The 25,807-nt window shown below is 32.7% G+C and overlaps 3 protein-coding genes across 5 annotated transcripts; all 3 read left to right on the top strand.

Moving 5' to 3' along the window:
- Positions 1 to 1,841: 1,841 nt before the first annotated feature.
- Positions 1,842 to 4,685, top strand: LOC116031452 (mitochondrial amidoxime reducing component 2-like). The gene is made up of 8 exons (XM_031273669.1): positions 1,842 to 2,223; positions 2,436 to 2,585; positions 2,692 to 2,868; positions 3,202 to 3,290; positions 3,398 to 3,462; positions 3,795 to 3,897; positions 4,175 to 4,285; positions 4,377 to 4,685. The coding sequence occupies exons 1-8, from the start codon at positions 2,067 to 2,069 to the stop codon at positions 4,500 to 4,502; spliced, it is 978 nt and encodes a 325-aa protein (XP_031129529.1). The 5' UTR covers positions 1,842 to 2,066; the 3' UTR covers positions 4,503 to 4,685.
- An 8,216-nt stretch (positions 4,686 to 12,901) lies between these two features.
- On the top strand, positions 12,902 to 16,196 carry LOC116032680 (mitochondrial amidoxime reducing component 2-like). The gene is made up of 8 exons (XM_031275368.1): positions 12,902 to 13,104; positions 13,883 to 14,032; positions 14,211 to 14,387; positions 14,742 to 14,830; positions 14,930 to 14,994; positions 15,125 to 15,227; positions 15,497 to 15,607; positions 15,697 to 16,196. The coding sequence occupies exons 1-8, from the start codon at positions 13,002 to 13,004 to the stop codon at positions 15,820 to 15,822; spliced, it is 924 nt and encodes a 307-aa protein (XP_031131228.1). The 5' UTR covers positions 12,902 to 13,001; the 3' UTR covers positions 15,823 to 16,196.
- A 2,664-nt stretch (positions 16,197 to 18,860) lies between these two features.
- LOC116031458 (haloacid dehalogenase-like hydrolase domain-containing protein 3) lies at positions 18,861 to 21,727 on the top strand. Of its 3 annotated transcripts, none has more exons than XM_031273677.1 (4): positions 18,861 to 19,017; positions 20,482 to 20,849; positions 20,982 to 21,188; positions 21,290 to 21,727. In XM_031273677.1, exons 2-4 carry the CDS (start codon positions 20,592 to 20,594, stop codon positions 21,584 to 21,586), a joined length of 762 nt encoding a protein of 253 aa, XP_031129537.1. In that variant the 5' UTR covers positions 18,861 to 19,017; positions 20,482 to 20,591; the 3' UTR covers positions 21,587 to 21,727. The 3 variants fall into 3 exon arrangements, with proteins under 3 accessions (XP_031129537.1, XP_031129535.1, XP_031129538.1); XM_031273675.1 differs by having other exon boundaries at positions 18,861 to 18,997; XM_031273678.1 differs by lacking the exon at positions 18,861 to 19,017 and adding an exon at positions 19,024 to 19,886.
- Positions 21,728 to 25,807: the final 4,080 nt, after the last annotated feature.

The following is a 25,807-nucleotide window of genomic DNA, read 5'->3' on the forward strand; positions in this document are numbered from 1 at the left end:
TCTAGTAATCAAGGACATCTCAGTCACAAAGACAGATATTTGTTTTAGATTTAGCTAGGTGCCCATTCTAGTAATATGATTCCGATTACGTGATAGATTTAAATTTAATTTTATCATTCTATTCCCCATTAAATTTAACAAAAAATAAATATATTCATGATTTAATGATCATATCTCTCCAACTTACGAAAATTTATTTAAGAAAAATCGTATTTAAACATAACTTTTAAATTGGATTTATTTTTAATAGGTTTATGTCAAATCAATTTTTCAAAAAAAAATGTCAAATCAAAGAATAATACGTAAAAACTTGAAGGGTGTAACTGAGTGGAAGAGACTCATCCATATTTAATCAAAGTTTAAGGATTTGATCCTTGACTTTGGATATGGAGTAGCTTTATGCACAAAAAAAAAACGTATAATATGTAAAACTTGAAATAAGTGGTCAAATAGATGAAACATAAATTTAAAATTAATTTTTTTCTTATCATCCAAAAATAAAGTATAACTGGTAAAAGAAAAATGATTGAAACTTCACCCAAGTTCGCATAGAAGTTGATCACCTGACTTCAAGTTATAGTTGATCCCCAGAGTCGGCTTCCCTAAATTGGAGTTAGACTTCTTATACGCACAATAAAGCATATTAGTCTGGCGATATAATTTGTCGGTTGTTATGTCATGGACCCGGGGCCACCTTACAAGGTGGACCCGGGTCCATGTTCACAATTTTAGAACACTATGTTCACACGTTTAAAACTCTATATTCACAATTTCATAACTCTATATCCAATAGTATAACACAATCTTTGAATCTATATAACAAAATTGTGAATATAGAGTTCAAAATTGTAAATATTGGATAATGTAATTTTGTGTATTAATGTCTAAAATTATAAATATAAAATTTTAAAATTGTAAACATGCACTGAATTGATAACATAATTTGCACCAAAATACTCTTGGAAGGTCTCGATCAAGTGATCAAACTCTTCTATCAAAATTACGTGACCAATTTCTCACAAGTCACAATCATTGGATTATATGGAGTGACATATTCTCTCAGTCTCTTGGTTTAGGTATATGAACAGAACAAATAATATTATAAAATTAATACATAATAAATATTATTAAACATTATACATTAATTGTCAATTTATTGTGGACTTAATATAAAATGATGTATTTATTTTATTTTATTTTTTAAAATTTTGAGTGACAATAAAAACTTATAGTCACTAACCAGCTTTGTTGGTGTTATGATGTGAGTAATCGTGCACTCTCGTCTCTAAAGAGAGATCGGGAGTTCAAATCACTTCCTATATAGAAAAATTAATTTAGCGAGCACTTTGTCCTCTTTAATTGGGTTGAAGTGGTACGAACGAACATTAATCTTAGTATGCTACGAGTTTAAAAGTGTCTCCTGCAATTAGGGTATGCTCAGAGGTCCACATAGCATTATAGACCCTAAATTGAAACAATGAGGGACAGATAGTTTAACATTATGGACCCAACTGGATTGAAAAGACATAGACAAAAAATCCATATTTATAAGGTACAAAATTTCATAACACAAGACACAAAAAATCATTACAAATTTGCTTCAGATACAAAATTCATTATAATTCATAACAATATACGCAATTACTAATTTGTTCCAGGTACATATTTCATTCTTTTTAAAGTACAAAATTCCATAGCAAGACACAAAAAATTATAACACAAAATACATACACAAATATCAGGGTTTATAGTGTAGTGTTAATCCTAGTTTATAGTAAAAGGATTGATAGGATGGTGTTCAGTTTAAATTGTCAAAGTTATCAAGAGCTTGACAAATTTGTGTGAGTTGGACCATGCAATGATGCCAATGACGAAGTGTATTGGAATTTGCAGAGAATGTGACAGAAGAACGCAGGTACACGACAACGACTGGAAACAACTGGCGTCCGTATGCCTAATTGCATAACTTGCTAGTGAGGCGATGTTCATTATACTCCTGAGCTGACCAGACATTATTCAGAGAAGAAAAAGTATTTGTTTCGTCGATTGAAAGAAATTACTCAAACATGAGCTTAACTGGCCTAATTAGCCGACTTTTAGGGAAGGAAGAAAGAACGGAGGATGAGGATTGTGAAGAAGCAGCGAAAGTGGAATCAATGTGGATATACCCTGTCAAATCATGCCGTGGAATTTCCGTTTCTGAAGCACCCATCTGTTCTACTGGTATACACTTTGTCTGTTCGTTCGTCTGTGTATAATTAATTCTATGATATGAATGTTTGTGATTTCTTCCATTTTCTGAATGATCGATCAGTTTCTTCATGCGCCGGCGATGTGATAACTTATTTTAAATTGTCTGCCGAAACTTGATTTATGGACAATAACTGAAATTCTTCTGGAAAAATGTAAATACATGAGTGATTCTGTACGGTTAGGATTCCTGTGGGATCGTCTATGGATGGTGGTGAATTCAGGAGGCAGAGCGTGCACGCAAAGAGTTGAGCCAAGCCTTGCCCTAGTTGAAGTGGAGCTGCCGCGCGACGCCTTCTGCGAGGGTTGGGAGCCCAAAAACGGCTCGTTTTTAGGTAGGTTATTGAAGAATGTCATGAAATCAAAGGGTTTCCAGATTTCATGGGTTTGAACTTTTAATTTCTTGGAAATGACTTATGATTAGTAGTTTGCTCCAAACAGAGATTAGGGCTCCTGGAATGGATGCTCTCAAGGTCCCATTGATTGAACCTTCCACTGTATCTGATGGTATCTCTGTGTGGGACTGGTCTGGCTCTGCTTTGGATGAGGGAGATGAAGCAGCAGAGTGGTTCACCAAGTATCTTGGGAAACCTAGCCGGCTAGTGCGCTTTCATGAAGGTATTATCTAGAATTGAAGGAAGTGTTCGTCTCAACTAAAAGTTTAATTTATGCTGATATATATGATCAATATCAAGTGCATGATGTTTTGTATAACTTCTTGGATATATTGGCTGCCAGCAGGCAGCAACTATGGTGATATTTAGACCATAATATCTTAATTTGATGCTTATGTGACCCTAAATTGATAATCTACCGGCATACTAACACATGATTGCATAAATAGTTGGAAGGTTGATGTTCAAATTCTCATGTTTATCAGTTGCAGACTGTGTTATCAATTGAAGCTGTGATTGATAAATGATAATACTCTCTCATCTTGTGTTCATGCAGCATCACAGACTAGGGCTGCGGACCCCAACTATGCCGCTGGCCACAAGATTAAGTTTAATGATGCCTATCCAATTCATCTTGCATCCCAGGTGAGAGACTGTGGTACCCAAATGGTGATTAGTATTTCTTTGAACTATTATGTTCTTATAGCCATATTCTGGTTACCAACTTTATATCGTTTCTTCGTTGTTGCCAGAAATCACTAGATGTTTTAAACGAGCAGCTGAAGGAGCCTGTTTCTATGAATCGCTTTAGACCCAAGTAAATTTGCTACCTTCTATCTTGATGTTCTAGCATAGGTCATAGCTCAGATTCAGAAAATCAATCCATAGCCAAAACCAAAAGGGTCAAACACACAAAGGAAAAGGCTTGATTTGTAGTCTGTATAATAAATCTACTTCCCTTATTGGCACTCTTTTTATGCAGGAACATTGCAGTGTTAAATCTTGCTTATGGCTATAATTATATAGCAGTGATATAATAAACTAATCTCTGATCTGCAATCTGTTAAAAATTTGTGGCTATTGTGTCATATCTGCAACAAAAACGTCAAACTCTTATTTAATCCATGAAACTTTGGAACTTGCCTGCAGCATTCTTGTTGATGGATGTGAACCGTATGCTGAAGATTTTTGGAAAGAGATCAAGATAAACGGATTAACATTTAACAGCGCTCAACTATGTTACCGCTGTAAGGTAATTTCCTCTGCATCTATCGCTGTGGTGATTTACAGATTTAGATGTATCCTCAGGAATTTCTAATGGTTATAAAGTTGAAGAAAGATTTCCCATGTCACCATAACCATTAAACATATATGCTTTCTGAGATATCATAACTCTTATCATCTAAACTGGCTATTGATTTTGAAATTCATTCTAATCTCATGGAACATCTAAGCTACTTCAGCTAAATGGTACAGGGTGAATGCCAACTTTAATGCATTCCACATTTCTATTATGATATTATGATCAGATACCTAGAGTTAATCAAGAAACAGCAGAAGTGGGCGATGAGCCAACTGAAACTCTTACAAAATTCCGCTCAAGTGAGAACTTGCATCCCGATAAAAAACCACATGGAAGGGTAATAGTTTATGAATGTCAAGTACTAATATTTATTAAGCGAATTTCATAATTTCTTTTTAAATACTGCACTGACACCCGCATCTGTGTAGGTGTACTTCGGACAGACTTTCGTTTGTAATGATTGGGATGCTCGAGGAAAACCAAAAACTCTTAAGGTGGGAGATCCAGTTTATGTCCTTAAGATGGTCTCTTCCTATGTTGATGTTTCAGTTTGAACTCCAATCTCTTTCCCTGTTGATGAAATGAAACCATTTCCCATGGCTTAAGATTTATCATAAACTTTTAACCCGCTTCACTGTTTGCTACTCTTCCAGTTTGTACTTGTATTAACTGATGTAGAAAAAATAAAATTGTAGTTGTGTGGTATTGCCCTGTTTGGTAAGAGTTTATTGCTTCAATATGATTCTTTGATTAATTAGATTTTTTAACATTTTATTGCTTCAAAATATTAAAATTTAAAAAACTGCTCAAATCAAGTTTTTTTTTATAATCTTTTAAGAAAGTCATTTTGCATACAATCAGCTATCAGTTAACAGCTAATTTACTAAATACCTTTCTACCATCCGCTAATGCTAACTAGTCAAACTCACTAATCCATTCAACTAACAATTATTTACCACACCTCATAATATTTTTATCAACTGCGATATTTTCATAACGTCTTTGTAATAATGTTTTAAGAAAAATTCTATTTTCACAAAATTTTGCCACTACTAGAAAAGTCACAATTTACAACGAAAAGTTGCTCTCAAACATGTTCCGTTTCAAACTTTATTAAGTTGCAAGTTTGCAACAAATTTGATTACGGAGCTTGATTATTATATTCATTTCCATTGTTCTGTAGAAACATAAACATGTTATTCACAACGTACCACTTTAAAGTCCATTAAAACAAATCTCATTTCATGCCTTTTTATTTTTTGTGTACACGCATCTCATTCTTTAAAGTCGAGAATATTTTACTCTAATTTAATATTAAATTTTAAATATAGAAAAATACATTATCAACAATAATTTAATATAATAATATGTTGATGATTATTTCTAGCATGATCTCAGTCGCAAAATTCACGTGTAAGTGAAAGATATTCTAAAAAATGGTAGATTAACGTCTTTTATTGAGAGGACAACGGAGTTGATGGCAAATTATTATGCACTGTGTGACCATAAAAAAATATTTTTAATATACTAAAAATATATTATTTGTTTATTAAATGTACATTATACAAAATAATGTACTTTTAATATTCAAATAATTTTTTTTAAAATATAATGTATATTTTTAATATACTAAAAATACATTATTTGTGTATTGAATGTACATCATTTGATATTATACAATGCAAAATAATGTATTTTTAGTATTTAAATAATGTACTTTATATATACAAATAGTGTATTTTTATTTATGGTCTACACAGTAATAATTAAGAATTGATGGTCACGGTCAAATGGCTTGTAGCGGCTGCATGGGTTATGGGCATTTGTTGTATTTTTTTTTTATATATTATATTTCTTAGCTTAAACTAAACTAATTCGATAGATTATACTATGGATCATGATTCATATTACATTGTAGACCATGAATAAATGTTCATTTTAATATACTAAAGGTAGATTATTTGTGTACTAAATGTTCATTATTTTATAGTATACCAAATAATGTATCTTCAGTATTCAAATAATGCACATTCAAAAAATGAAGAGTGTATTAAAAATATGCATTTAGTATACGGGTCGTTAGGAAGCGCTCTCTTGGATCAGGAGGAAACGACTGGCCAACGTTAGAGTTGAGACGGATTGTCTAAACCTTTATACAAGCCTAGTTATGAGTAGTGCAGACCTTTCGTATATGGGTTATGTTATTTATTTGTGTACAGTGACGTATCCAGGATTTCTGTTGGGGGGGGGGGGCGAAGAAGCAAAGGTAAATTAAATTCAAAAATGTTTTTTGAGTACTACTGACTCTGTTACGGAGTAATATATGTTCATAACTACTTTCTCAACCTATTGAAGCACAAAGAGTCATCAACAGTCGCCTCCACTGAGACTCGAACTCACTCTTTTCCATGTGGGAGTATAAACCGAGTGCCACAAGATTCAAATATCAAATACGAATAAATTCTTAAATTACAAAATACATTATAAATATTGTTTGATATAGGCGGAAAATAAAACACATCAAAACTTTATAAAAATATTCATAACTCTATATAAAATATAATTAATTTTATTATATTTGATAAAATAATTCAAATAGAAAACACATTATAATTATACATCTTATCATTAATATATATATATTAAAATTCATAACTCTATATAAAATATAATTAATTTTATTATATTTGATAAAATAATTCAAATAGAAAACACATTATAATTATACATCTTATCATTAATATATATATATTAAAATTCATAACTCTATATAAAATATAATTAATTTTATTATATTTGATAAAATAATTCAAATAGAAAACACATTATAATTATACATCTTATCATTAATATATATATATTAAAATTCATAACTCTATATAAAATATAATTAATTTTATTATATTTGATAAAATAATTCAAATAGAAAACACATTATAATTATACATCTTATCATTAATATATATATATTAAAATTCATAACTCTATATAAAATATAATTAATTTTATTATATTTGATAAAATAATTCAAATAGAAAACACATTATAATTATACATCTTATCATTAATATATATATATTAAAATTCATAACTCTATATAAAATATAATTAATTTTATTATATTTGATAAAATAATTCAAATAGAAAACACATTATAATTATACATCTTATCATTAATATAAATAGAAAACACATTATAATTATACATCTTATCATTAATATATATATAAAACACATTATAATTATACATCTTATCATTAATATATATATTAAAAAAAAAAAAGCAATATGTACGTATACAACTGAAAAGAAAGCAAGTGCTTAGGCTAGGATTCAAACCCTCACAATTTTCTAAATTTTCTAAATTCTAAATTAAACCACACACCTACCAACTCTGCAAGCTTATCACTTGTTAACTTTCATCTGTTTTCATATATTTATATATAAAACATGTACTATATATACATATATACATACAAAGGCTATATATATGGGGTGGGGGTGGGGTGAGTGGGGTGAGTGGGGGCAGCTGCCCCCACTGCCCCCAGGGTGATTCGTAGGGATCACCATCGCTTGGCCCACGTTTTGGCTATTAATGGTGTTCAATCGGTTTGTCAAGAGTGGTTTGGCACTCCACCAGGCTTTTTGGTGCGTTATTTTGTTTAATGATATATCATGGTTTGATTAAAAAATATATATTTGGTATATTAAAAATATACCTTAGGTTAATGGTCTATCTTACAAGTGGACCTGGTCCATAGTATAATACTTGATACTAATTCTAAACCCTAGAACCCCTGTCAGCGTAAGGGCACTAGAAGAGGTAAATCGCAAATCGCTCAATCAATCATCAATTTCTACCCCTACATGTACATTTTACGCACAAAAAAGTTTTTGTCACCTCAATCGAACCTCCACTCTAACACTGGAGCAAGATTTCCAGGGCGACCCTTGAACCACTGAGCTAAGTCCCGTGAGACATATTATACTACAAGTTTCCCAACTTCGCACAGGCTATACCTTGTATCACATGAACCAATTTCCAGACCCATGAAAAGATAAATTGAGCAAATCTAGCTTCAAGACTCAACATTAAATTATACATTTTTACGCACAAAATGATAACCCAACCCAAACTCCATCCTAATTTTCATGATAGAAATCAAACACCTATTCTGTAGCTAGAAGTCTTAAATGTGACTTTTTATTCACTAGATCAATGTTCTAGGGACGTCTTTGTTGTATCTTTGGCAATGAATTGGTTGTGCTACAAGAGGCCATTGTAAAGTGTTCTATCAACTAAATTATTTACTTTTTAAAATTTGAATTAAGTTACCTTCACAGAATTTGATTCTTAATTTCTTTAAAAAAAATGAGGAGGTCTAACTCATAGCGTTAAGCTGTTAACCTATAAACCTGCACCATCAAGAGAGACAAGATCGATTGATCTTGTTGAACCCATGCATGGTACGCGGGGTTCGTCGGCGGTGGAGGCGCTGGTGTTGCAGAGTCGCCGGCGGGGACGATGGACGCCGGAGGACACGGATTGGATCCGTCGAGGAAGCCAAGCAACCCCTGCCCGCGGAGAAATGGCACGAGTTGGGTGCGCCAATGCAGGTAGTTCCTCGTCGTCAGCTTGACTGAGACGAAATGGTGAGCCGCCGTGAGGGCAGTTGGTGTCACCGGTGGAGGAACGGCAAGGGCGACGGCCAGGGTGTTGGTTGCGGCGGGTTCGGTGGTCATTTTCGAGGAGAAGGGAAAAAAGGAAAACGAAGGGTTTGTTTACGTATGGTGTCGTTTCGAGAAGGAAAAACAAAGAAAACGACGGCCAAAATTAAAACAAGAAAGGAGAAAAGGAATTTTCCACCTGTCGCTTCTGATACCAGATTAGAATAATGAGTTTGAATTTCTCAACTGAACAGAGAGAGAGGGAGAGTCCTCTTAACATAGCTAACCTGAGAACTCTCCTAACATACAGGTTATTGTTAAATGACTAAGTAATAACAAGAACTATATAGTATAAAACAATTACAAATAATAATATGGTTCACACTCTGTTACAATGTAGTATTTGTTCATAATTACTTTTTCAATTTACTGAAGCACAAAGAGTCAATATTTCTCTACTAAAAATTCATTACTTCTCAATTGAGAAAGACACTCAATACCACCAGATTATGGGCTTGTTTGGTTATCAGCAGTTAGCTATTAGCGGTAGCGGATTGTGTTAGCGGTTATCAAACAGCGGATTGTATTAGCAGGTTTGACCAGCAGATTGTATTAGCGGTTTGTAAAAAGATGTTTGGTAAAATTAACTGTTTAGATTAGCGGTTAATATGTAAAATGACCTAAAAGGACATTCATATTATTATTATTATTATATAAAATAAAATTTACAATAACATTTACAACAATAATTACATCATCATAAAACAAAAGAATTATAACAAAATAAAAAATAAATTTAAAAAAAAAAAAAAAAAAAAAAGACAAAGGGGAGCCACGTGGTGGCTCCCCTTTGTAAATAAGACGTGGGATTTTATCCCACATCGAAAGAATTTGGAAGAGGAGCACTTGAGCTCCTCTATATAAGAGGAGCAGTGCTCCTCTTCAAAATTTTAAACCCGTAAAGGCTTCCGCAGCAATTAGGCTTCTCCAGCGAGAAGCCGTAAAGACTACAGTTAATTTTTATTTTTTTTTTAAGAAGGGAGGGCGCTTTGGGGAAAATATATATATTTTCCAAAACGCCAAACTCAAATGCTATGCAGCGTTTGAGTTTTCAGCGGTTTGGAGCAATCCGCTGCTAACCAAACATACGCTTTGACGTTTTGACCGAGATCAAAACGTGAAAGTTGACGGATCCGTTAAAATTTGACGGATCAGCCAATAACCAAACATGCCCATATAAGATTATTTGTTGCGGGCTATTTGTAATAGGGTCAGTTGTATTAAAAAAAAAAAAAAGAAGGAGGGGATACGAAAAGTAAATAAGGTATCTTTCTGTCTTCCTGAAAGTTTCTTTAATAAAATAAGAGTAATTATTAGCACCAAACCTTATGTGACACGTTTAACAGTGAATTAATAGTTTAATACTTTATTAATTACAAATTTCATAATGTCAGATCAGAGTGGCTCCACTTTCACACTTTGGCTTGCACATTATTACGCTACATTTAAATACGGAGTAATAAATTATAATTACGGAGTATATATTTTACCCGACTAGAAAAATTGTCAAAACTTTTGATTATTGTAGAATTTGATTTTTTTTAGTATAGTATTACAATTTAACGTATGCGTACTATATGTTCAACATAACTTGACATTATAGAATTTGTTATGAATTTTTATTTATTTATTTAAAAGCAAAAGACACTAAAATGCATTTACCAAAAATAAAATAATTACAAATATAGGTCGAAGTTATACTCAAAATCATAATTAACATGTGAACCTATAGTTTCAGCAAGAACATGAGCGTAATATAATCCGAACCCAAGCCGATTCTATGATATTGCTTACATTTTGTCAGTTTGTCGCACTATGAATTTCGCCCAACATACGCGAGAGAGTCTCTATGTTATTGAGTTTAAATTCCTATATAAAAATAATTGTATATATACCAATGCAAACACACACCACTTTTTAATATTGGGCAAAGACTTTTTACTCGCAAATTATATCGTGGACCGCGCATCAAAACGACGTCGTTTTGATTAATGAAAATAGACGGATGAATTCGCGCCACTCACTTTCAGTTCATATACACTGCAGTTACATTTCAACACAACTACAGTTACATTTCAACACAACTGCAGTTACATTTTGATATAACTACAGTTTCATTCGATAATATAAAAACACAAATGTGAAATTGTTATTCAGTATCAGTTCATATACACTGCAGTTACATTTCAACACAACTACAGTTACATTTCGATATAACTACAGTTTCATTTGATAATATAAAACACAAAAGTGAAACTGTTATTCAGTATCAGTTCATATACACTGCAATTACATTTCAACACAACTACAGTTACATTTCGATATAACTACAGTTTCATTCGATAATATCAAAACAAATGTAAGGCAGTATCTTTTGAGATGAACTGTAGTGTCAATTACGGATTGCGTCTCCCACTTACTGAAACGACGTCGTTTTGGGACCGCGGTCCACGATATAAGAACTGCTTTTTACTAGCTTTCTCATCTTTATTTTTTAACAGTAATGGATAGACATGATCTAAATTATAAATGGACCTATATATATTTATACCACAAAATAACTACTCAAAATATCAATTTTGTTAAGATTTTCAACGACAATAACTTCAATAAATATTAGTCAATTTACTGACTTTCTAACATCATTACAAATTTGTTCATTTTAACCAGAATTTATGATCCGATCCAACATTCCAACCACATTATTGCAAAATAAATTAATAATCCACTTACATTGACAAATAAAAAGGAAGTGTCTTAAGTTTTGAAGCCCATTCTTCTTCTTCTTTTTTATTTTTTAAAATACTTTTATAATTTTTGTATTCAACCAACTTAAATATTTTTGTCATAGGAGACAACCAAATCACAAATGATCTATTAGCTAATGAATTGAACTTAGTTTACTCGCTTTGATCACTATCAAAATTAAATGCAAGAATTTGAAACTAGTTTATTTGTCTTCTAATTCATTCAACATGTATAGTTTTTCATAACTTGTTAGATGTAGACAATAAATTGTGGCCTTTGAAAATCATATATACCAATATTGTCACTTGAAAAACAACATCCAAGTGGAATTACTTAGCAACTTGATTTATTTGAAGTTGAACAACAACATGTGAAGAAAAAGAAGAAAGAAAGGAGAAGACAAAGGAGGGCCCTAACTTAAGGTTTTTTCTTTTTATTTGTCTTGGTCTCTACGGTGTTATGATTGTGTCAACTCATAAATTTGGATTAAATTAATAAAGGTGTAATGATGTTAAAAAGAAAAATTAAAAGTGGACGAATTGATTAAAAATTATTGAAATTATTGCAATGTTGAAAAAAAAAACAAAACAAAAAAACAAAACATGGGATAAAATTGACAGATAAAACATAGTGTAGAGACCAATTTAACATTTGTTCCCGAATAAAAGTCTATAAAACATATAAGCTTAGCACTTATAAGAGGCTACACAATTAAGCAAATTATACCAGCTATTTCACTCGCCCACCGAAAGCAATTACATATCCATGAAAATTATATATTGGCCATTAATTTTTATTTTTTGGAGTTATGAAAGCGAAAATCAATAAAACTGCATTAATAAGAAGAAAAAAGTGAGCAATACAGGCTGGTGGCAAAATCGACCACTCAATCAGACCAGACTAAGAGCTCGAGACTATTGCCAAAGTGTGAGCCAATGAGTTCGCATATATTTCAACTTTTTTTTTTTCATAAAAATATTCATAATATCATCTACTTATCAAAATTTTATCTAATTTTTGTATGTGAAACCATTTTAATTTTTTAAAAAAACATTTAAAAATTAAGCAAACACCATTTGTAAAATACTACTCCGTATTATAATCAACCTATGAAAAGTGTAATAAACTTTATTAATTTTAATCTCTCACCATTAAATCTTATTTTAAGTTGACCTATAAGTCGTTCACTCATAGTCTCCATACCTACAATCAGACAATCAATCAAGCTGTCAGCAAAGATATGGTGGTGACGACGACCCACAAAATTTGTCTGAAAGCTAAGTTCCCTAGCACACCAAAAGAAAAAATGTTTTAAAAAAAAATAAAAATTAAATTATAGAAGATAATTTTATATTTATAATTAGAAATCATAATATTTTATTTACATAAAACCCACAAATAATGTTACTTAAAAATACATTTTAGTTGAAGTCTATCTAATACCCTATCAAATATTTTATGTTTATTGTCAAATTATTTAACTTGTGCCTATTTCTTACGCAGCACCAACCAAAGTGTCTGTGTGACATGAATTGAAGTCTCAGAAAGACAGAAAGAAAGAAAGAAAGAAAGAAAGAATGGGGGAATGTGAAGCAGCAGCAAAAGTGTGTTCAATCTTGATATACCCTCTCAAATCTTGCCGTGGGATCTCTGTTCCTGAAGCAGCCCTTACTTCCACTGGTATATTTTTTTTTTTTAATCTTTTTTCTTCTTTCAATTCAATTCATGTTCGCCGTGCATGCATCAATGGTGCCACCACTTCAAACTGAATGTATGGCTGCATGCCCCAGAATAGTATGCTAAACAGTGAATCCTAATGGTGAAAATAGATAAAATGGTCCCCAAGAATTGAAATGATGTTCAGTTTCTACTGGTTCTTTGATAGTTTATTCTTGATAAATTGCCAATTTGAGAACTTGCAGTTTCTTGAATTGGTGTATTGTTTTAGTGAAGCCTTGAAATTAGCTGTTGGATTCTATGCAATTTCCCAATGTCATGGATTCTAAATTTTTAGCCAGTATAAGAAAAATCACCTTCACGAATTGCTTAGTTGATTCCTAGGTGTCAGATTGTGGTTAAGACATAATATCTGACAGTCGCAACATGAGAGTTTCACCCTCAGACGCAATATTTTACAATCACAGCATTAGAGTTTCACCCTCTTGTGGGTGTTTCTTTGTGGGCACGTGGTCTTTCCACTTAATGGGTCGTTAAGTCACTGTGATTATATCACTCCACAATCCTATGGAGCCCTTGGGTGAGGGATTTCGCCTTTGTGGGGCAAGTATAAGAAAAATCTCATCTTGTTTATTGTGTAATTAATGAGAATAGTATAACTATTGAGTACTTCCAATAGTCTTCTGCCTTGATTGATTGTGAAAATTAAGGTGAAAACTTTGTTTGATTATGGATAAAAAGTGAAATGCCTCTTAAGTGTTTCTTTCTTGTCTGCAATCAGGGTTCCGGTGGGATCGCCAATGGATGGTTGTGAATGCAAGAGGAAGAGCATGTACTCAAAAGGTTGAACCATCACTCACTTTGGTTGAACCAGAATTGCCTCATGAGGCATTCTCAGAGGGCTGGGAACCCAAAAAGGGCTCGTTTTTAGGTAAATTTGATGCTTTTACCTTCATATATCATAGGGAAAATGTTGGTGAAAGTAATGTGTTTCGTTTTATGTTCTCGTTGGACTAGTATGAGCAGTTTGTATCTAACATAGAGGTGATCATCCTAGTAAAATTGCTTCAAATGAAATGTTATTAACGGTTAATAGTTTACTTCAACAGTGATTAAGGCCCCGGGGATGGATGTGCTGAAGATCCCATTGGTTGCACCGTCTGCCATAAGCAACGGTGTCTCCGTGTGGGAGTGGTCTGGCTCTGCGTTGGACGAGGGAGATCGAGCATCAGAGTGGTTCACCAAGTTTCTTGGAAAACCTTGCCGGCTTGTGCGTTTTAATGAAGGTAACACTCAGTTATTAAACATCCTAAATCTTCTTGGATACATTAGTCATTAGCTGCCTCAAACTATAATGATTCGAGTGTCTTTCTAGCTGTCAGAAAACATTCCAATTCGAAGTTAAGGACATCTCATCTTATGCTTCTACGTCTCCTATAAATCCCTTCAAAGATCGTCCCCTAATGAAAATTGATATCCAGAGTACTAAAATGTCCAGGGATCCTGAAATAATAATCTGCGAGATATAAACACAATTGGTTTGGTTGTGTCTTTAAAATTGAAGTACGATGTATATTGTTTTTGAACTCTGTGATAAATGTGCACATCTAATGGCCGTTCTCTCTTTTATGCTAATGCAGCAACAGAGAATAGGTCCGCGAACCCCAGTTATGCCTCCGGCTACCATATTAAGTTTAATGATGCCTTTCCATATCTCCTGGCATCCCAGGTTAGACTAGTCGGTCCTTTGAAGAAAATTTCCATTTTCTTTGAACTAAGGTCTTACCACCATATTCTGCTTTGTCTTTCTTTTTGCTATTGTTGTCAGAAATCACTGGATGCATTAAATGAGCAGCTTGAGGAGCCTGTATCAATTATGCGCTTCAGAGCCAAGTATCTCTTTGACACCAAATTTATTGTTCTAATATAGCAAAGCTATACACACCATTCAATCCATGTAGATCATAAACGGGGTTTGTTTGATAAAATTTTAATCTTTGATGCTTTGGAAACTTCCCCACAGCATTATTGTCGAGGACTGTGAAGCATACGCTGAAGATTTGTGGAAGGAGATGAAGATAAATGGATTAACATTTCATAGCTCTCAACTATGTTACCGCTGTAAGGTAAAAGCTTGTTTCCTCTGCATATTCTCCCCTTGGAATCTCGATGATTAATGTAAATTAATTGAAGCACGTGCTCCATCTCAACTAAAAGGTTAAACTGATAGTTAGATTGCACATTTATGTTTATATATTATACGCTCAACAAGGTCATGGCTCTGATACCAAATTGAAGCATGTGCTCCACCTCAACTAAAAGACTAAACTGATAGGCTAGATTGCACCAAGAACATCGAGTTTGGCTTCCTATTTGACCTTAATTTCTTCTTCAGGTAACTAGAGTTCATCCAGAAACAGCAGCACTAGGCCCAGAGCCACTTGAGACCCTTTCAAAGTTCCGCTCGAACAAAGTCTTGCATCCAGAAAGGAAGCCGCTTGGAAGGGTAAGGGATTACGAAAATTTTCAAAGTTTTGTGTTTTTGGATGATGTGTGTTGTTTTAGCATAAACTGGTAGCTGCAATAAATTTGCAGATATACTTTGGACAGTATGTTGTGTGCACAGACTGCAGTGATGAAGGAAAGAAAAAAAGCATTAGAGTGGGAGACAGTGTTCATGTCCTCAAGATGGTGTCTTCCTATGCTGATGTTTCAGTCTGAACTTCAAACTCTTTTAGTTTGATGAACAACATTCATGGAGGAAATGGGTGTAATAATTTTCTTAATTATTATACATGGAAATAATCTTGTAATTATCTATCTTTATCTTTATATAAGTAGTCATTGCTAGCGATATGGGCAACGTCTGTGTTCGCCATATCAGGAAGTTAGCAGACCAGGTAGCTCATGCTTTGCTCAGGGCAACTGGTTCTTCGTCTGTCCTTGTTTCGTTGGTCTCTTCCCCATCTGCCTATCTCGGCTTTCTTTCGTCTGTTCTTAGTTCTTAATGAAGTTGTGTTTAAAAAAAATAAGTATGAAATATTGTTGTTAATTGTTATGCAATAAGAATTAGAAGAAAATGTATTTGCATTGTATGCCTTACTTGTTACACTCTTGTATTTTTCACTCACAAACTTATTTCATGATGTGGCAATTTATATTAAGTTGAGATTTAGAACTAAAAAAATAAAGTTAACCACACCAAAATACCAAAATAATCAGGGACGGACAAAAATTGTATGATATTTACAGTGAGAAGCATTTCCCATATTTTTTATTAGTAATATAAATGAGAGTTAAACATACTATTAGTTACATGTATCAGTATCACCGTAAAATATTTCTTTCACTTATATATAAATATATAAGCAAGTTCCAGCGAGAATCATGTTGCTCTCATAAGAACTGCAAATGTGCATCGCATAATAATTATGAGTGTAATTGTTAATAGGTAAATGTACACTCAAAAGTAACTATTGATCTAGTAAATCAAATGATTAGAAAATAAAGAAAAATAGGTAGAGTCAAATACATAAATATAAAAACTTTAAAATTTTGTATTTTTTTAAATCAACTCCAGTACTCCACAATTTTTGTTTTTGTTTTTGTTTTGTTTTGTTTTGTTATATATATATATATATATTTGTGTTTTTTTTTTGTTTTTTGTTTTTTTTGTTTTTTTTTAGTTATGGATCATATGAGATGGATAGGTCATATTAATCCATACTTCTCATAGTAAGTGTGATTTTAATTTGATCTCACACACACATATAGGCTAAGGATCCTATGAAAACAGTTTCATAGGAGACAAACAAGAATCAATTTTAGCCTTATAAAGTCACAAGTTTGATCTTTGCTCCCTTAGTTTGAGCTGGTTAGTTATGGTAATCTAGGTTGGTTTATTTCTTTGTAGTTCTTTGCCGGTTAGGATTATAATGCGCGATTTGGATTGTAGGGTTTTCCTCGTCATCCAAACTTAAAATGTGATGCATTTCAATTATTTTTAGCTATTGATTTAATTGAAATTATCAAATGTGACAAAAAATGAATGTTGTATACCAAATGTGACAATAATAATATCTAGAAATTAAATGTTAAAATGACCTGATAACAAAATTAGAAAAAAAAAAATCTTTGGAATTGTACCTTTCTTTTAACAAGATGTAAAAAGAGTGGGGAAAAGCATTTTAAAGCAGGAAAGAATATGCCAAGCATTTCACCCCTTGAGTGAATAGAATTTATCAATAAGAGAGAGAGAGCTGTATTATACACTCTGTTTTTATCGAAATATTAATAACTCTTAGAAACTATTTTTTAAAAATTTTTTATCTAATTTTTGTTTTTGAATATCAAAACACAGAGAGCCAATGTCTTGACTGACGTTTTAACTTGTGACCTCTTATTTGGGGGAGTCACAACTACGCGGGCATGTAGCTTGATAACTAGGCATTTCGCAATTTTATGGCATCAAACCCTTCCCTTTATACGGGAGATGGTGGGTTCGAGCTTTAGTGGAAGCAATACTGATTCTTGTGCTTCAATAGGTTGAGAAAGTAGTTATGAACAGATATTGCATTATAATAGAGTCAGTAGTATTCAAAAAAAATATTAGTTACTTAATAGAAATATATAATCTGGAGGGCAGTATTAACATATTTTGTGTAAGAGGAGATTTAAAAAGTTGGGTGGGGAGTTTGAGGAAATCCAAAAACAAGATGCTGAAAACTACTTACTCCGTAGTATTTATTACCGATTTGTTTAGACATACAAATCCGCAGGCATCCCTGGTTTTCTGGGTATCCGTGGTTCGCGTTTTTTCCCGAAAATTACACGTGTGTCCTTCATCTCATCAATGTATTTCATTCCGTACCTTATTTTTCTTGATTCATTCATCACTCTCATCATCAAACTTCATACACAATCTTCCAGTTCTTTTTTACTATGCGGGATAAATCATACATTGTAAATCTAGTCGATAACAAATCACAATGAGTTAAATTAGTCTAGGTTGTCCATAATTAACTGACTTAAATTAAGAGGGTTGAAATTTAAACTCATGACTTTATAGTTACAAGTTTGTATTCTTAGTTATCTAAATTGGGGTTCCCACCTTCATCATCTTTATTTTTAGATTAGATACTGATGAATATATTATATTCGACCTAAAAAGTTGAGGCCAAAGAAACTTAAAGTCCGAACTAGACAAACCAGTAATAAAGGGTTGGATTGGAAAAACGGAGCCAATTGATAGTTGTTATAATCGTTACAAATACCCACTTCACTAGGAAAACATCTGCAATACTAAAAGAACAATAGGACTGCTTCTAGTATAAATAAGTCGATTATTGTCTTATATAAACACTTTTCTAACTATTGTAACATGCACATGCATCCACAGTATATTTTATTATCTTCTAAAATATAAATATCAAATTTATAAAAATAGTTTACATTATTATAATACAATAATATAAATATTTAATATCTAAATAAATCTAAAATTATGATAAATATTATTAATATTGAACATATATGTTTACGCTTTGTCCATAAAAAAAAAATTTAATACTTATATGCTTGTAGTTTATTATTAAAATCGGTGTTGATAAATACAATTGAAAATCTTTTTCAGGCACGAGGGACTTTATAGCAAATATAGCTCTTTACAAATTACAATTAATTGTACAATGGTTATTTTTCATTTTTCATTTTTATTTTTTAAAGTAGTCCTTGCCTCCTTGCCTTCCTTGGGAATGCTATAAATAATTACAGTATAATAATAAATAAATACATGCTAGGATTTCTTCTCTCTGTGAACTTGTGAATGTATATACGGTGTACAAAGAATCGAACTCTTCACAGAAAAATGGCTTTTTGTGCGACGCAACAGTGATTGGTACTCGTTTCGGCTTCTGGGTATTCTTCAAATCCATTCTGCGCATGTCAATTTTTCATTTTTTAATTTCAAAATTGGATCTTTTGCTGTCTTGATTGCTTGCTTGTTTGTTTGTTTTCTCTTGGATCATGCTGAGATTTAAGCATATAGTGACTCCACTTTTATGTAAATTAATCTGCATTTCTGTTGTTCTTTTTATAGTTTTTGAAGTTTTATGATTTCTGCTTAGATAGAATGGTTACTTAAAACTATCTTTAGATTTCACCTGAAAAAAGTTATTGAAATTTCTGTTGATTTGAGATGTACTATAACTTTTTGAGATTTTGTTTTGAGGAATAGAAAGATTTATACTCTTGATGTTAAGAATTTTTTTTTTTAAATTTATTTTCCCTCTTGTATATTATGTTCTGGAGTTGGGCATTGGCATTCTTATTATATGTTCATCCTTACACACGAACAATTTAGACTTGTTTTCTCTGTTGTAATGCTAAAGGATATAATAATTTATATCTATATGATGCTTTACTTTCCTCCTTCCTCAGTTCTTCTCAAGTTACTGCATCTTGTTTAGTGTTCATGTCTCATCCAGTGGAAAATGAAATTATTGGATGCTTTTAATGAGTGAATTAGAATACACATTACCCAGAAGTTATGGAGTATTTGATTAGGAAGATTTGGAAGCTTATTGATAGTCATTCAGGTTGTCTTGTTTGGTTTTCACTAATGTGTCTTGATCCTTGGAAGTATGACTGAATGTTATCAGATAAGCTTAAAGAACAGGATAGCAGTATATCCTCAAATTGCAAAATTCCATCCTTATTTTTGGGTGATGATGGAAACCCGCAGCCACCTCTGCCTTGTGCCCTAGCTGGCAAAGGACCACAAGGAGGTAAACCAACCTAAGTTGCCCATAATTGACTGGCTCAAACCAAGAAGGCCAATAGGCCGCTCCTGTTGGGAGTTGAACTTGAATTTCCATGTTTAGATTAGAAGAGAAATGCTATTTTGTGTTAGGAGGCATCGTGTTATTTGGCCTCTGTCTTCTAAGAGTTCAGGGGATAATTTGGCATTTTTGAATTTCTAAGTGCAAAGTATGTCATGAAAGACTAAAAAGGATAGTGGAAAGTTCTCATCAATTAAGTGCAGGCATATAGAATTGCATCTCTAGTAATATTAGTCTTCCTACAAATCGGGAAGTAAAATTATAACTGAGCTGAATGCATCAGCTATTCAGATATCATTTGCTGAAACACCTTATGATGAGTTGATGATTACCTAATCCTTTACTCCATATTATTTTCAGCCGTTAGATTTAGGACCACGTAGTATTTTGGCATAAGCGTTTGAAGTAAAGTTTATGAAGTGTGCAGTTACGCTTAGCCCTTAGAGGTTCACATAGTGGAATTCTCCATTATTTATACTTGGAACTTAATTAAATGGTGCATGGGACTCAACTTCAGTGATGTATATAAATATTTGTGCAGAGCTGTTGGAGTGCTGATAAAGCCGATATCCTCACTCTAACACAAGATCGAGTCTCAAATATAGTTCAGAATTTGGGCGCCAGAAACTTGAGAGTTCCAACATCTTTACCATGTCTATGCTGAAAAGGTTACGTTGTGTCACACTCGATGTTACTGGTACACTGATCGCTTACAAAGGAGAGCTAGGTGACTACTATTGCATGGCAGCCAAAGCCGTGGGACTTCCATGCCCCGACTATAAAAGAGTACATGAGGGCTTTAAACTCGCTTATACAGATATGGCAAGAAAACATCCATGCTTTGGGTTTGCAGAAAAGATCCCGAACATTATCTGGTGGAAGACTTGTGTGCGAGATTCATTTGTGAAGGTAGACATCGCATAACTCTATGTCCTGTTTCTCAAATTGGTCATTAGACTGATGCTTTTGTTGCAAGTTTACCCGTGTGGCTGACAAGACGGGCACATATTGGATAGCTGACTTAATAGCGCTTTTTGACAGGCTGGATATGATTATGACGAGGAGACTTTTGAAAAGATCTTTAGACGCATATATGCAACGTTTGGTTCCTCTGCACCGTACACTATTTTCCCAGACGCCCAACCATTCCTAAGGTGGCTTCGTTCTACAGGGGTTACAGTCGGGCTTGTCAGCAACGCTGAGTATCGGTATCAGGACGTAATCCTTCCAGCGCTCGGTTTGAATCAGGTGAACTTAATATTCTAACACAAGCAGAAGTCAAATACATTACGAATTTCACTCAAATTGTAGTGGCAATGCTTGGTTGTTCTTATATGGCATGAATTCAGGGATCCGAGTGGGATTTTGGCGTATTCTCTGGGCTAGAAGGCGTAGAAAAGCCAGACCCGAAGATATATCGGATTGCGTTGGAGAGAGCTGGAAACGTTGCTGCAGAAGAAGTTCTGCACATAGGGGACAGCATGCGAAAAGATTTCGTACCGGCTAGGAGTGTGGGGATGCATGCAATATTGCTTGACAGGTTCAAGACAGCTGATGCTGAAAATTGGAGGAAATCTGGAGCCACTGTGCTGCCTGATCTGGTAGCAGCAAAAGAGTGGCTTACTTCTGAACAATTGCATTCCTGAGTAATTTGTGCTCTTAAATTAGTGTTCTAATTTATATCTGGTTTTATGCTGTATTTGCACTGAGAAAAGAAAATGAATAGACAGACATTTGTTAATGAATTTGGTTCAAGTACACATAACAGCAGCTTTGTTGTGCACCAATAATGCTCCCTTGTATTCTTCTTTATTGACATGTTCTATACTCTGAAGTCTGAAGTATTCAAAGATGTTGGGAAACTTCCATTAAAGATCCTTCGAGTTTAAGGTATTACTAACTTTGATTCTCAATTTATAAGCCTACCACAATAAGTCATCCAACTTCTCTAAAGCTACCATGCCAATAATAGGCATTTGAGTTTGAGATGCTATCAACGTTGATCTTCAACTTACAAGCTTATCACAATAAGTCCTTCAATTTCTCTAAAACTATCACAAGCCCTAAAAATTATACTATAATTAGAAATACAGTTATTGGATCTAAATGTGCATATTATTGTCCTTCATGTGGATCTCAGAGATGTTAAAAGAAAAATAATAACTAAAGAACAACTTCTCTAAAACTATCAGAAGCCCTAAAAATTATACTATAATTAGAAATACAGTTATTGGATCTAAATGTGCATATTATTGTCCTTCATGTGGATCTCAGAGATGTTAAAAGAAATATTATTGTCCTTCATGTGGATCTCAGAGATGTTAAAAGAAAAATAATAACTAAAGAACAAGATCTCAGAGATGTTAAAAGAAAAATAATAACTAAAGAACAACTTCTCTAAAACTATCAGAAGCCCTAAAAATTATACTATAATTAGAAATACAGTTATTGGATCTAAATGTGCATATTATTGTCCTTCATGTGGATCTCAGAGATGTTAAAAGAAATATTATTGTCCTTCATGTGGATCTCAGAGATGTTAAAAGAAAAATAATAACTAAAGAACAAGATCTCAGAGATGTTAAAAGAAAAATAATAACTAAAGAACAAAGAACCTGAGCAGACATTGTTTGGTTGACAGGTTTCTAGAACACTCTATAGGATTTGATTACCGCTTAATTAGAAAACTCATTCCTTAATAAAATAAGGTTTCATTCCATTATTCCTCCTCCTAATTGGTAATTTGATTTTTAAGTTTGGATTAATATTTTTAGATTTTTGTTTTTATTTTTTTATTCATATTGGTGCTTTGGATGTCTTTATATTAAAATAAATTGTCTTAATTGTTTGTTCTTGTATTTTTAAAACATTTATTATGTCTAACCAAACAGCAATATTGGTAATCATTTCAATTACACTCTACTATCAAACATACAAAAATACTTTCACCAAATTGAAGCATGTGATTCATCTCAATTAAAAGGCTAAGCTCATAGTTGGATTACACATTTATGTTTATATATTATATATGCTCAACAAAAACCTATTACCATTACGATGTATTTAATTTCCATTCCAATTTCGATTTTTATATGCGAACCAAAGGCACCCAAATTGATGACAATGATCTCAAATTGGAAAACGTTCTGATCATGCAGAAGTAGGAACAGAACAGCTAATTTGTTCATATATATATACATGTCATCTATATAGGTCATGCATCCGTAGCGGTTGTTGCTTGGTTATGATGCATTAGAAAATTGGTACTACCAAATTTGATATGATTATGTTATTATTTTGATGGAGTAATATTACATGTATTTTTATTTTTTATTTATGTTAGGGAATTGTCATTATATTACATCTTATCTTATGTTTAGATTGGTGAATCGACTTGATAGCTCGGCCGTTACGTTTGTCCAAACTTACTTAACCGCTAGGATGATATCATAATTGATTATGCTTGATAAATAATGTGTTGAAGTGCCTCATAATAAATTGTGACAAATACATGCACAGATGGCACATGAGGTCTCCCTATTTGAGATCAATTCGTACAATGTAACCCTAAAATAGAGTATAAATATAATTGTGAATTGAAGACTACTGTTGAAAATCGCAGAATTTAGAAATACTTGAAAACGCCCTTTCTAACCACTTTTTCGACCAAAGTGGACATCCGAAAATCCTTGGTCGAAATTTTCGACCACCAAGAAGAGTGATCGGAAATTCCAACCACAATCCGGAAGTGGTTGGAATGAAACCAATCACCACCAAATTGGGTGGTAGGAAATTTCCGACCACCATGTAGTCGGAATTTCCGACAGTTATGAATACGTAAAGTTACCCTATTTGAGACCAATTCGTATACTGTAACACTAAAATAGAATATAAATATGATTGTGAAGATAATTATGAATATACTTTCATTTTTAGCTTTGGAGGCTCAGAGTCGACTAAAGTTCTTTCTTATTCATTATTCAATGTTCCATTGCACCTACACATAGAATCAACCCAAATTTGACTCATGGTTACATTGCATGTTAGGTCCATGATGTTTATATTAATACTAATATTTTTTTTTTTTAAATGTTCATCATGTGATATGTTTTGATTAATGAACTAAAAACAGTAAGTTATAATTGTTATTTTATTTTTTTTCTTTGAAAAAATTACATGTAACAATAATTTTGTTACTCCGTAACATTATTTTTCATTTTGATGTGGTAGGTGTGTTTATGCATGTAGTATGCCACAAGGTTGGTGAAGATGCCTCCACTCAAGTTATTTTAAGTTTAGAGAATAGTAGTTCGGTAGCAAGCAATCCAAGCATGATGGTAAACATTTAGCACAGTCTATATTTAGAAGGGAAAATAGCTTTTCAGTCCCTCAATTGTAGCATAACAGTAAACTCAATAATTTAATCATAAGAGTGATTCTATTTAGTCCAACTGTTCGTGCAGTGATCATTTTTATTTTTGAATTTAGTTTAGTGACTATTTTAGTCCCTTACTTCAGTATATATATTAAAATATATATAATGTCAATGTAAGGGTAAATCTGAAAAATTATTTGCTACTTGCATGGATGCGTGCGTACACGAGTTGCTTCTTGCAACAAGTACACACTCAATGAATCACTCCAGAACCTTTCGTGTCCTAAAAAGGATCTTACCTTGTAATCTCTTCAACTTCGAGATCCCAACTCTACAAATGTCTCACCAAACTAACAAATGATCTTCTCAACCCTTGGATTATATATTAAACAAGGCTAAGAATTAGAGTATTAGGAATTTAACACTTGAATTAATATACAAAAATTAAATTAGCTATATAATATGAGTAATATTTTTTATTTTTTAAAAAAGATTTTGGGTATGTGTATGAACATAAAGAACAATATAGTGGGATATGCCTTCTTTCTTGTAAACTAGCTTCTCACTAACTTACCTAGATTGAATGCTTCTCACAAACAACCCAAACTTCAATGCACTTCATTCTCATGCAAAGAAAAGAGAAAAATTTTCACTCAAATTCAATCTTACAAGGTGTGTTTGAACCATTGAGTTATGGGGTATTTATACGGGAAAATAAGGTATTAAATATTCTAGGTCCCTTATCCCACCCAAAATAAAAAATACAACTTTGTAAAAATAATTCCCCACCCAAAATTAAAAAATACAACTTTTGTAAAAAATAATTCCCCACCCAAAATTAAAAATACAACTTTTACAAAAGTAGTTTCCACCCAAAAATAAAAATACAATTCTTGCAAAAGTAGTTCCCCACCTAAAATAAAATAAAATAAAATAAGTACACCTTACAAAGAAAATAATTTCACTCCAGGAACTTCGATTTGATATTGAAGTATAAATTTAATTTCTTCGCATCAGTTGCCATGAGTAAGCTTGTTGCTTGAAATGTTTGCTTGAATCCGTAAGTTAGAAGCTCCAATCTGTTTGTACAAAAGTGTTAAAAGTCCCATGAATCTTCCTTCCACTCGAGACTTTCAACGTATCATTTGTTTGTTGCCTTTTGGTCTCATTAGTACTTCCAAACTACAAGTCAAATAAGTATATACGGAGTAATTAAATATAAAAATATGTTGTGAGTATTTGTGTTATGCAAAAATGTCGATTGAAAATATTATAGTACTAAAAAATTCTATTGTCAAGTATTGGAAAAGTTCTTGTGGTAATTGTACTTGACATATTACTCTCATCAATCCAAATGGTACCCATGGATTCATCTTCCTCTACTTCAATTCCTTCTCTATCTCTGGTAACAAGATCATCCATTGAAATTAATTAAAGTCTGGACAACTCCCAACAAGAATCCGATCATCCAAAAACATCATTCTTTCATCAT

Source organism: Ipomoea triloba, chromosome 10, assembly GCF_003576645.1.
Source record: "Ipomoea triloba cultivar NCNSP0323 chromosome 10, ASM357664v1".
NCBI lineage: Eukaryota > Viridiplantae > Streptophyta > Magnoliopsida > Solanales > Convolvulaceae > Ipomoea > Ipomoea triloba.

Bases quoted from the DNA above. Each gene is read 5' to 3' on its own strand.
- LOC116031458 (XM_031273677.1), top strand. From the start codon at position 20,592: ATGTCTATGCTGAAAAGGTTACGTTGTGTCACACTCGATGTTACTGGT. The intron at 20,850-20,981 runs GTAGACATCGCA...GCTTTTTGACAG, and splicing joins TGCGAGATTCATTTGTGAAG to GCTGGATATGATTATGACGA. The intron at 21,189-21,289 runs GTGAACTTAATA...GCATGAATTCAG, and splicing joins CAGCGCTCGGTTTGAATCAG to GGATCCGAGTGGGATTTTGG.
- LOC116032680 (XM_031275368.1), top strand. From the start codon at position 13,002: ATGGGGGAATGTGAAGCAGCAGCAAAAGTGTGTTCAATCTTGATATAC. The intron at 15,228-15,496 runs GTAAAAGCTTGT...TTTCTTCTTCAG, and splicing joins AACTATGTTACCGCTGTAAG to GTAACTAGAGTTCATCCAGA. The intron at 15,608-15,696 runs GTAAGGGATTAC...ATAAATTTGCAG, and splicing joins AAAGGAAGCCGCTTGGAAGG to ATATACTTTGGACAGTATGT.
- LOC116031452 (XM_031273669.1), top strand. From the start codon at position 2,067: ATGAGCTTAACTGGCCTAATTAGCCGACTTTTAGGGAAGGAAGAAAGA. The intron at 2,869-3,201 runs GTATTATCTAGA...GTGTTCATGCAG, and splicing joins GCTAGTGCGCTTTCATGAAG to CATCACAGACTAGGGCTGCG. The intron at 3,463-3,794 runs GTAAATTTGCTA...ACTTGCCTGCAG, and splicing joins ATGAATCGCTTTAGACCCAA to CATTCTTGTTGATGGATGTG.